The sequence below is a fragment of the Saccoglossus kowalevskii genome, chromosome 15 (assembly GCF_978046115.1).
Source record: "Saccoglossus kowalevskii chromosome 15, keSacKowa6.1, whole genome shotgun sequence".
In the NCBI taxonomy this organism is placed as follows: Eukaryota; Metazoa; Hemichordata; class Enteropneusta; family Harrimaniidae; genus Saccoglossus; species Saccoglossus kowalevskii.
Window position 1 is genome coordinate 16,092,012 of NC_140655.1, and position 11,706 is coordinate 16,103,717.

General features: G+C 38.2%; 1 protein-coding gene across 1 annotated transcript; it reads right to left on the minus strand.

Annotated features, from left to right (window-relative positions):
• Positions 1-2,431: 2,431 nt before the first annotated feature.
• On the minus strand, positions 2,432-9,135 carry LOC102809919 (uncharacterized). The gene is made up of 5 exons (XM_006819861.3): positions 7,701-9,135; positions 6,796-6,933; positions 4,819-4,917; positions 3,871-3,962; positions 2,432-2,491 (listed from the first exon to the last, which is right to left on the minus strand). Exons 1-5 carry the CDS (start codon positions 9,133-9,135, stop codon positions 2,432-2,434), a joined length of 1,824 nt encoding a protein of 607 aa, XP_006819924.2.
• Between the last annotated feature and the right edge of the window lie 2,571 nt (positions 9,136-11,706).

The window sequence follows — 11,706 nt, forward strand, 5'->3', positions numbered from 1 at the left end:
AGAACGGCCTACCGGAAAGACCCCCCGCCAAGAGATATAACCTTTTACAAGGGTGAATTTCACTCGGTTTTGAGCCGACAATTTGTCGAATACATATTCACTGACGGGATGGATCTGTATGAGTGGCTAAAGGATACGCAAAGTCCAAGTGAATATTTTTACCCAACTTTGAATAGACTCGCGGACGCCCCCGGAGGATTCCCCAAGAGCTCTCTATATTTAGCACGTGCCAAATTCTGGGACCATATGCACAAAGGCAATTTTTTTTGTCGCGGTAGACACGTCCATGGAGTGTGTATCATGACGCACAGAGACCTACCTGTTATGTTACAGCAGCCGCATCTGTTTGCGAATAAATTCTACTATGATGAAGACCCATTGACCGTTGACTGCCTAGGTGAACTCGTACGCATGCGTACCCAATACCCAATCAAATTGAATATGGCGTATTACACCAATTTTATTGAAAACAGAACTTTCCCGGAATGCCGACGCGACATGGCTACTAAGTTATGGCACAGAATGTTCATGTGTATGATGCGTTTATCTTTGGAATCAGACCAACACAAATGGTATACGAACGAATAAGGTGTATTTGTTGAATACATGGATGTTCAAATTGTTAAAGGGCGGTTGTCATCGCGCCACGCATGCGCGAGATATATGGGTCTCATATAAACAGAGATGGCGACTTTGACCGTTGCGCAGATGAACGAGTACAAACTGGGACGTTACCAAGCTTTAATTAGGTATTTTTTAGATGATTGGAAGGTATCGAAGGAGTCACCGGCGTTAATTAGTGCAAGTCGCGCTCGGGTCAAACCTCGTACTTGTGATTTCCATTGAAAGAGCGCATTGGATTGTGGGAAAATCAAATGTTATCAACACAAATGACGCACATACGCAGCGCGACGACCATCGCCCTTTAATAAACATATAGGTAACCTAGCCTTCTACTTCTGGAAATTCAAAATGTGCGACAACTTGTAGTCGTGATGAATACACCTAAAGCAAGTTGCGTTGTTAAAAATGATGGTCTCTTCGTCTAGGTGCCTCCATTATCATTGCATAAATTACAATACTCTTCGAAGAAAAACTTATATACAAGACTTTAATTCACACTGATTGCTTATACTGGCTAACAGTTATACGTACAATCTTACACAAAGTACGAGTCGGATAAGTCAATCAAGTAGTACATAGTACGTAGTACAATATAGAAATCTATCTACAAATTCCAATAAACTTATTTATAGGTGTATATATTTATGATATGGTAATGTTTGATAATATGACCAATAATTTGTTAATTCGATTTTCTGAATGATACAATGAACAAGGTATTTACATATTTAAATATCGTCGGCGCGTGACGACTACACGTGCACACAGTGGCAATATACTGTATGTGTTAATATGATTTGCGTTGTTTTAGTCGTCATTATCATTGAGTTAATAATGATACATGGTATATTAATTACAATATATATTAATTATAATTTATGTAAATAAACCACAATATTTGAGTAACAAATCATGTCGTATACATTTGTATTCAAATATTTCTAAATGTCAAGTTTAATTTGCTTCATTAAATTATTTTGTGTGTGCACGTAATATGAATAGTTCTTGCAATTGACTTGAGGTGCAAATGGTCGCCAAGATCTCGTTGAGAGAGCGAGATGATCGCGAGATTTTGGCGGCCCTTTTCAGTCTATGGTATATTCATCAATATATTTGCCATCAAACATGTCACATGACAATCCAAAAACACAATACACCTTTAAAACTTGCACTGCTAAACAGTGGATAATAGAGAGCTTTGACTCAATTTGATGATATTTTTCATCAATATAGTATGAAAAAAAAACCCTGAACTTTCACTGTTATAAGTATGGCCGACAAATTTTCATTGTTAGTTTTGTGAGAGTCATGAAGTGATTACAACAACACATTACATTAACATTTTGTACTCGTTCATAGATTTGTTAACTGAACATAGCTGTGATATATTTTTTTTCAAATAAGACATTCTTATTCTCGGTATTTTGGTTTCAAAAACCGTATTCAGCGACTGTGCTGAAACCCCATCTATCAGAAATTGATTAATATACGACCTTTTAACATACTCATCTACGAATTTCTTATACTATAGGCACACCAAGACGGAAGTTGGCACAACTGAATGCTCTTTTCACTATAGTACGCATGTATGCCATGCCACGCTTTGATGGGTCTTATAGTATCATAAACACCAGATCCAAAAAATAAGTTCACGTGACAGTTATTACAGAATTGAATCATGAAATCGATCATTGTCATTGCACAACCACAATTACTAATCAGTTTTTCAAACTATTAAACAGCAGGAACTGTTTTTCAATGTTAAACAACGTCTCTAGATAAGGGTACAATTTATAACATTATTAAATTAATAATGCGTCGAGTTCTTCTTCCCCAATAACCAATATGTCATCATTGTTCCTTTCCCCTGTAACAAAGCGAAATATGTGTTATGAAATGGACAAGACATGTGAACGCGAAATCAAGTGAAGTCATATAAACCACGGTTACTAAAAAAGACGGTTAGGAAACGATTTTGTTAAAAGGTGTGAATCTGCCTAATCCCTCAAGGATGCGTGTCGCGCTGTGTACGCCCTCTATTGCTTGAGATTTCAAGGTCCACCATTTTGTTTCATTTTTGTGTCGATAACATGATGCCCCGCGAATTTGAAATTTTCAGTTCGTTTTCGATAGAATATCCACGTTTATTACGAAGAACTAAATTTACATTTCGGATGAGTACTCTTTGTGACTGTGATAACATTCAGAATAGAGAATCGTCATTTATCGTTTTCACTGTTATCCTGAAAGTAAGCTTGAGTCCCGGAAGAAAAAGTGACGAAAATTCTAACCCGTAAGTCATTATTTCAAAATACATTATATTATAAAAAATACTACCAAATGAATTTTTAGTATACTACTGTGCGTACTTATGACGGTTTTATGTGATTTGGGGGCTTATTAGAGTACATTTTATCGTTTTGCTTTCGCGTCACTGCCATTTTGTTTAAAGTCTTACCATTTTTTTTGTAGACGCCGTAGAAATCGTTGAAAATGTATTCAACATTTTCCGCCAGTTTCATAAAATGCCTGTTTAATTGTTCTTGTCTGTCCTTTTTTAGTAACCGTGTATAAACAAAGATGGCGACTTTGTTGCGCAGATCAACGAGTATAAACTGAGACGTTACTAAGCTAGGTTAGGTATTTTATAAGATGTTTAGAAATTATTGAAGGAGTCATGAGCGGTAATTAGTGCAAGTCGCGCCCAGGTCGAACCTCATACTTGTGATTCCATTAGAAGAGCGCATTGGATTGTGGGAAAATCAATGTTTATGAACACAGATGTCGCACATGCGCAGCGCGACTACCGCCCTTTAAATACAGGGCAGTACACTTTGACATAACCGGGACCACAGCGTCATGCCGTATAGCGGGCTACAGTTGGACACCACAGAACATAATGTAATATAGTGGTCCACTACAACAGGTCACATAGTATAGTCACATATGTATAGTACGTTTCTCCACCGTACTAAATTGTGTGTTGAAGGCGGTCCTATTCCCAGACCGAAGACTGAATGAGTCAACCTCTTAGGAGTTAGGAGAGAAAAAAAGGTATGACATCTTCTTCTACAACATCGACGTGGTCGAATAGAATCACTTAGACGAACTCGCTAGGTTGCGCTTGAATTGGATCCGTCGGCGAGGGCGCAAGAACTCATAACTCTCATATATCGTGGAACAAAGTAATATGGTTAATGCGCGGATCAGTGTAATTACACACATAACAAGGTAAATCATTCTTACCTTTATTTCCATTTGACCACGTGGGCTTAAATTAAACTTCCCCAATATATTCAGTATTCTACACGTGCTCTGACTGACTTGAATTCGCCCCGCTGAAATATGAGAGGTTACCCGAATGCGTATCAGGGAAAAAATAACTAAAAGAAGTAAGTAGCGTGGTGCATAGTTTCATGATTCGATTCAGACAGTGCATTTATTTTTTATGTTTTTTGAATAATTATATTAATCGCCATCTTCGTATTACTAACTTGACGTATTGAACTCGTACGGTGCTTCCCTTTAGTGGAGCTAGAGCGAGTGACATGGCAGCCATTGTATTTGCAAATGGCTGCCAAAATCTCGTTGATAACGAGAAAGCCACGAGACTTTGTTTTTCTCGCTCCTTCTAGTGTCTTATGTCCACCGCTTTACATAGGTCAGGCGAACAGTGAACACTGCGATAAAGACTTCCCGTTTTCGACATCGTGAAATTTTTTCGTTTTTATGCAGAAAAATACAGTATTTTTACCAAGTAAAATCATATTTATTCAAGTTATTGTTCATACATGAGTTGTTGAACACACTACATAGTTTGTAATTTCATTCATAATTCAAGACAAAAAAAGCCAAAAATATAGAGAATATAGCGAATTATATTTTTGTGTAATATTCTTGTGTAGTCGGTAATTATTAAAATTGTTTATAGGTTCATACCATGTCGTTATGAATTATTCTTAATATTTTTCTGAATTTTCTTGTCAAAATCATTTTTTTTTTCAGTTTTTTTTTCACCAAAAAACGAAAGAAATTCACAATGTCGACGTTAGTGGACGTGAACGCGGTAGAAACACTATTTGTAAGGAGCGGGCATAACATTTTGCGTGGCCACGTGATTTAACGTGATCTCAACTGTCATATGCAAATAAGGTGTATTCATAGCATATGAGATGAGAGTTGGTGATTACTTACGCAAAGAGCTGGATTCCATTCGCGATGCTGTATTCACAGTGTCGCCAAATAAACAATATCTTGGTGTTGCTATGCCAACCACTCCAGCAACACATGAGCCTGGAAACCGAATGGATGATGCAGCAATATTAACCAAACATGTATACTTTTTTTGCTCTCAACGAAATCTCGACGGCGGTTAATATATCTTCGACGCAAATGACCGCTCACATCTCGTCGAAAGCGAGACTTATTGTTCCAAATACCACACTTCATGGGCAGTGATAGATAAAACATATGTATCCTTTACGTTTGAGTTCAATTTTCATATCACGTGAACAGGCAGATGGAGCAATGTGTCCTATTAAGTAGCCTAAACTGATTTATAACACATCACTCGTTAATACTGTACTGTAATTGGTCAAAACAGGATCACGTGTTATCGGCTAAATTACCATAGTAACGCCAGGCAAATTACTAGTTCCTTAGGAAGACTAGTACATCAACAAGTGCCCGAGGATGACGTCACTCGTCACCTGATCGTGTGATTTCCAATATGTCGTCTGCTAGTTCGGTCGCTGATATCGATGGTCCGCCTCGAAAGACTGGACGATTTAGCGTCAGTTCAGAAGAAGAACTTGACACACTAGTAGAAAATAAAGATGCACCGAAGACGAAGAACGCAGTTAGGTTTTCTAGATGCGTCTTTACATCATTTTGTGAGGAAATCGGGGGACCGCTAGCAGACGTCGAGAAGAAGACATGCAGTGTGTTTACTAATAATGGTACACTATGAACGTGTAATGTGTTATGTTATATGTGCTTAAAGGCGTTCCAGGACATCGCAAAAATGAAATGAAAGTGTTAACAATGAAAGTGTGAACGAAAAATATAATAACGAAGTGGGCATAGATTTTGTTGTCAACTGTCCTCTGTATATTATGTAAATTATAATATTTCCAGGAATACTAGGTCCGTCGACGTCACTGGATAGAAACCTAATCTGTTCCGCCGAGGGAGCATGGAAGATACAACAATTGGGCAGATAACGAAATCAAGCAAGCCAATGACAGTGACCATGACCAGTTACTCCCTGTTAATTTTCCTATCTATATTAGAGATCGAAGGTCTGGCCAACTTTTTATGCATTTCTGACTGCTAACAATTTTGATCAATCTTTTTAACCAGATTGAAAAAACAGGACTTCTAAACTGCACATGCGCACGATGGGTGAGCTTTGATCTGATTTCACGTTACAAAACCAATCGAATGCATTACCGAGAACTTGGAAGGGAATTCCGTGTCATCGTTTATCTTGACCGATCAACAACTGAATCGACGATGATTATAGCAGCCACTAGAGCGTTTGAAATGCAGTCTTCTTGCACGGCACTACCTTGACAACCTATCGTCTCGCTAGTATCATGCCTTTCTTTTTTCCAGTGTGTTGACAAGTGTGCCCTCTTTGGCAAGTTGATATCCTGCCTTTTGTTTGATTTCCATTGCCATTAAAGGAAACATCAAGCCAAACAACATAATGACCCTCAAGGAAAAGCTCCACAAATGTAAGAGAATGCAATTTACAGTTTTTTTATATCACTTTTCATTCTCTAGATATTCAACTTTTCATCAGTATTATGTAGTCAGCCTTCTTGATTCTCAAGCAAAGGATCATGAGTAAAGTATGACATCATAGAATCTGTTGTCAGAAATTGAGAAAATGATTTCATCGAGTTTGCGAGTCCGTGTGATTCTTACGATGGTTACCCATAAAAACGGATCAATTTTTAGTGTAACATTCCTATATGAAAGTACCCCATGCAATGTAACCGACCTCGGAAATCATCTAATTAACTTAAATCTGTGGATTGTCTCCTTCAACGACAATGCCACAATCAGTTGCCAATTAAGATCACATTTCTGGCTGATTAGGTGACATATATGCTCCCGTAACTGAATTCCACTTATTTGACGACTGAATGACGTCAAACGCCTTACCGGAATTAAGTCCGCATCTTAGTTCTAGCTTCAGATTGTCATATCCGGGTACCTTTATTTCTCCCATACTGCGTTGCATATGCAGTGCCATCATAGCGACCTCACCGGCGTGTCGATTTCCATTCCGGTTAGGCAAACCTACAAAGGATGAGTATTATTATTCGCATATACGTCAGACCACGTTCATTGCCTCGATTTTTTTTATAGAAAATGTTGGACAAAATTCCTCAAATTTCTCATTTAGAATAAACTACAATTACTTGTAATTGTAAATAAGTTTTCTAAAACTATTCGTAAAATAAATATAAAGCGATATAGATCAAACTCATAGAGTTCGCAGAAGCTATATGCTAAACCCCGCACCTTCACTTTCACGTAAATTTAGCTCCTAACATGATTTTTTATAAAACAAATAATTTATCATTTTAAGACGTACACTTGAGTGGCTATTAAAACAATTCCAAACAAATGGATATATTTTGAAAATTTTATTGTTTTTAATCGTCCGTTCACCATACAGAGAAGCCATTTTACAGACATACATTGGAGCCTTAATTATGGGGGCATATAAGGGTGCAATCAAATCATCACGCGGAAATCCGCAACTCTGTGCGTTTAAGTTTGGGTTAGTTACCGTGCTCGAAGACAAGGGCAGTACAAGAATTATCGTTCACATCCGATCTGACACTATGTTATTCTAACAAACCCAGTACCGCGTGTTTGACAGTTTACTCGCAATGTACTCTGGTGAGTACAGTCAGCTGGGGGGGGGGGTCTAACCATGAACTTCTCTGTGCGGGTGATCACACAGCCAATGCATATATACATATACTGTATGTACAAGAATATGACAAATCACAACTATTGTATGAATAATTAAAAAAAATATTTTCAGCTGCTTTTACCTGATACACACATGTAGACTTCGCCGATTGTCTCCACTTTGTAAACATCATATAGCTTAATTCGAGCATCAAAACATGAATATAGACTATTCAACATACGTATAACATTCACTGGGTTCATCATGGTTACATATTTCATGAAGTCTACTACATCAGAAAAGAACACGGTTACCTCCTCGAATGTTTCCGCCTTGTTGTGCTTATTGTTCTTGAGGTCTTCGGCCACTTTCGCCGGTAACATCTGAGTTAACAGCCCGTCTGCTTTTCTTTTCTCGGTGTTTAACATGGAGGTTTGTCCTGCAATTTTTTCAACTGATTCCCGTAGTTGCTTAGTGATATTAAGGATGATTCCTAGTGTAACGGGGGCTACAATAGCGCTTACTAACAAAGCAAGCACGTCCAAGAACAGGTTCATTTTCGTCGATGTGCTCATGCTGTCCAAGTCGGCGATGCTCAAATTCTCGATTCGATGTACTGAATCAGTTACCGCAAGAGATAGTGTATACAAGTTATCCACATACTCCCTCCATTGCCCTACTGTTGTCTCGTTGTCGCCGTCTAGGTAGTCCATTCTCAGGTTTCTACGTGTGGTTTCTATGGAATACTGGGAATCCGAGCTCAGAACAGCAACATTCTCCGTGAACGTGTCCTTAACATCAGGCGAATACGCCATAGCGGCGTTAATGGTCATGCTCCCAACACTAACGGCTCGGCAATACATCAGGAAATACTCGTATGTTGGGAATGTGAAATTAAAAAAATAAAGCTGCCCAACCATTCTCTCAACCTCTATATTTTCTTGAGTTTTTATCAACATTAAATAAGACATCAAGTTCTGCCAGATATCGCCTTCATCGATGGTTTGTATGGCTAATAAGATTTGCGTAGTCAGGTAAGCGATGTCGTCTTGGTACTTAACCACTGTCTCAAACAGGCCAGTGTAGTCGGTTATTATTGTATTTTCATAAAAGCGAACCACATCTTCCCCTGATTCAAATGTATTGTTATTTATTATCAATGACCTGCTTGACCAAGGGAATTTAGCCAATGACTTATTGCAGCACGTATATGGTGGAGGGACACGCGAGTTCGATACAGTTCTGTTAACGATAAACGAGTTAACCAAGCTGCAGCGCTCTGCCTCAATATACGTTATCACATCGTACAAATGTGTGCTTGAAATCAGGACGTCTTCATCGGTGGCAATTGACTTGCTCTTATGCGCGTGATCATGTATTCCTACACTTATCACAGAGAACAAAATAACAACTGGCGTCACAAACAACACTATGAGCTTCAACATAGGCCCCTTTTTCAGCCTGGATGAAAGCTCTGACTTATTTACAAACCACGCTCGTTTTCTCAGCGTCGTCTGCGACGCCTTTAAGTCCACCGTCCGAACATCGTCCACTTTGTTGCGCTTTTTCGAAGGCATTGCTAGCATTGGGAGAAACAACGCAGGTTTCTCTCTTCGCTGGGTTCAATTCAATTCAAGGATTCCGTGATACCTACAGAAAAAATAGACAAGGTACTAGTATGCTATTGTATCTCGAAATTAAACAAGCGAAATGACATGATATCTGTTCGTTGCAATCATTTTTCAGTGGATAGACGATTTATGTATGAAATGCTACCCTTACACGTAACGTGGAAATAGAGAACACTCATGTCATTATATTTTGATTATATCTAGTTTTGTTGAATGACCTTCGTTTTAGCGAATTGAATGGAAGGTGAAACATCTACGATCTTATACCGATATACATTAGCGTTTAACACCAAACCACAGTGTTACGCCAAATCGTGTTGTACTAGTATATGGATGATTGCAACTGTACCTTAAGAGTAGACGCCCTGTCTCACGTTCCAAACCCGTGATCGAGGCTGTCGCGCCGACGATGTGCTTCTGGTCCACGCGTTTAGCATGTGATCGAAACGACGAGCTCTTGTCTCGAACTTCATGCCCGTACTCGATGCTGTCGCCGCCAATGGGTTGTGGTCATTCGACGTAGGAGAAGCTCAATGACGAGCGATTACATGTGATTGGATAGCCGTCGTGTATAATAATTTGCGTAGTCTCGGGGAAATTAGGATACCGTGATTTTACAAGGTCGGTGTCATTTGACGATCCATACACGCCGGTATATGCGACAACAAGACAGGCTACCAGAGATGTACCCAAGTGACATGCAATAGACAAGTATATGATTTTCCGGTAAGTTTATGTTTAATGTTCGAAGTGACACTGCGCTTATAGAACTAGGCTAAGCTTAGATTCAGGTTTCATTTGGATGTATTTGCTGTGTTTAGTTTCCATGGCAGCCAGGTGATCAAAACGGAAACAGTTCGATCATATAATTTCAACGTAAAATTTAGACGCAGCAAAGAAGCACTTATAGGATTCCAAACCATAGATACGGTTTCCAGTCATAAATCAAGGTCAGAATACCGGCCGCCCAGTAAGTTCACATCGTGCAAATCTATTTCCGTAAATTGAACAAGAACTACAAAAGTTATAAGAATTTAATGAGTGCCAGGCAGGTTATTTATTTATTTATTTATTTATTTATTTATTTATTTATTTATTTATTTATTTATTTATTTATTTATTTATTTATTTATTTATTTATTTATTTATTTATTTATTTATTTATTTATTTATTACAATGGCAATGGTGTAAAATGTATTTAGGTGAAAATGTATAAGAAGCGAAGCTCTCTCTCAATTTAAACATCTACTTTTTTGCCTCGCATTCTAGGAGATTTGCTGAACAACTGTTTATATGTGTTTTCCTTGACATATTGGAAGCATTTCAACTCCAATGTAAGATATATGTTCGGTTTCATAACTATATCTCTACTGAACGTCCTTATTTCCTTGAGTATATCTTTAAAAACGTACACTAGCTGTCCGGGGATTATATGGTCTGGCAAATCGTTTATATAAAACAGAAATATAAGCTACCCCATAATAGAACACAAGATAAGGTGCGCCAGTTATAGAGCGGTGCATTCAGTAGTCGCTGGGTGTTTGTTACTGGGATAAGAAGCTTCCCATTTGTGTAAGGTTACCATGCAAACATTACGTTTGCAATTTATTCGAGTGAAGAGTGTGGGGAACGAAATCAAACGCGTAGAGAAGGCGAGTTCATTTCAACCTAGGAAAAACCTGAGCAAAATGAGTTGTACCTTCAAACAATATCCTGATGGTCTTGACAGTTTGAAATGGTCTTCACAGACGACATTATTTGCCCTGAAATCCGTACCAATATTTGCCTCCCATATAACATAAAGCGATCTTCTTTTTTTAGGACATGGGAAAGTAAAAAAAAAAAGAAGATTTTTCTTTGCCGTGTCGGTCCTTGTCGTTTGCGCACCCATAATATTTGCAGGTCGGCATCATTCTAGAACACAGCTTTCCGCGGGATCCGCAAATACAACCAATGGTTTCAACACAGTTTGCTAGCAACGAGCATAAATTTTGACTCCCCAAAAAGTTTTTGAACGAATGCCCCCTATGTTGCTATTAATTAATCAGACGATATTACGTCACAGTTACAATTTAATAGACAGTCATAACTGCATGAAGGCGTTTTTATTTAGAACAATGGCGGTGTATGTAACCTTTGGGAGACATGTATTAAAACCCCCAGAATGTGACACACATTCAATTTCAAACAACAACAAATGCATTTGAATTAACAAAATATAGACACGTGATGAGCCAACTATAAAATTCGCAACTTTGACTTCCCCTTTAATATTGGAACAAATAGAATCATTCATTTGGTATTTTATCAGCACATAACAAATGTGCAAAGGTATGGTGGTCAGTTGGTATGTGCAGGCTACATAGTCTGTTCCGCGCACTTTGTTTATATTTGAATGACTTAGAACGTTGATGACCTCTTTACCACTTATATGTACATTTCCAGAATTTTGGTAAGTTGCATACTATCTAGGTCAACAAACTATAGCCAATCAAATTAGAGCATTACAGGTAAAC

Bases quoted from the DNA above. Each gene is read 5' to 3' on its own strand.
- LOC102809919 (XM_006819861.3), bottom strand. From the start codon at position 9,135: ATGCCTTCGAAAAAGCGCAACAAAGTGGACGATGTTCGGACGGTGGAC. The intron at 4,918-6,795 runs GTAAGGCGTTTG...TTCGGTTTCCAG, and splicing joins AAGATGCGGACTTAATTCCG to GCTCATGTGTTGCTGGAGTG. The intron at 2,492-3,870 runs GTAAGAATGATT...GCTTTGTTACAG, and splicing joins GTGGTCAAATGGAAATAAAG to GGGAAAGGAACAATGATGAC.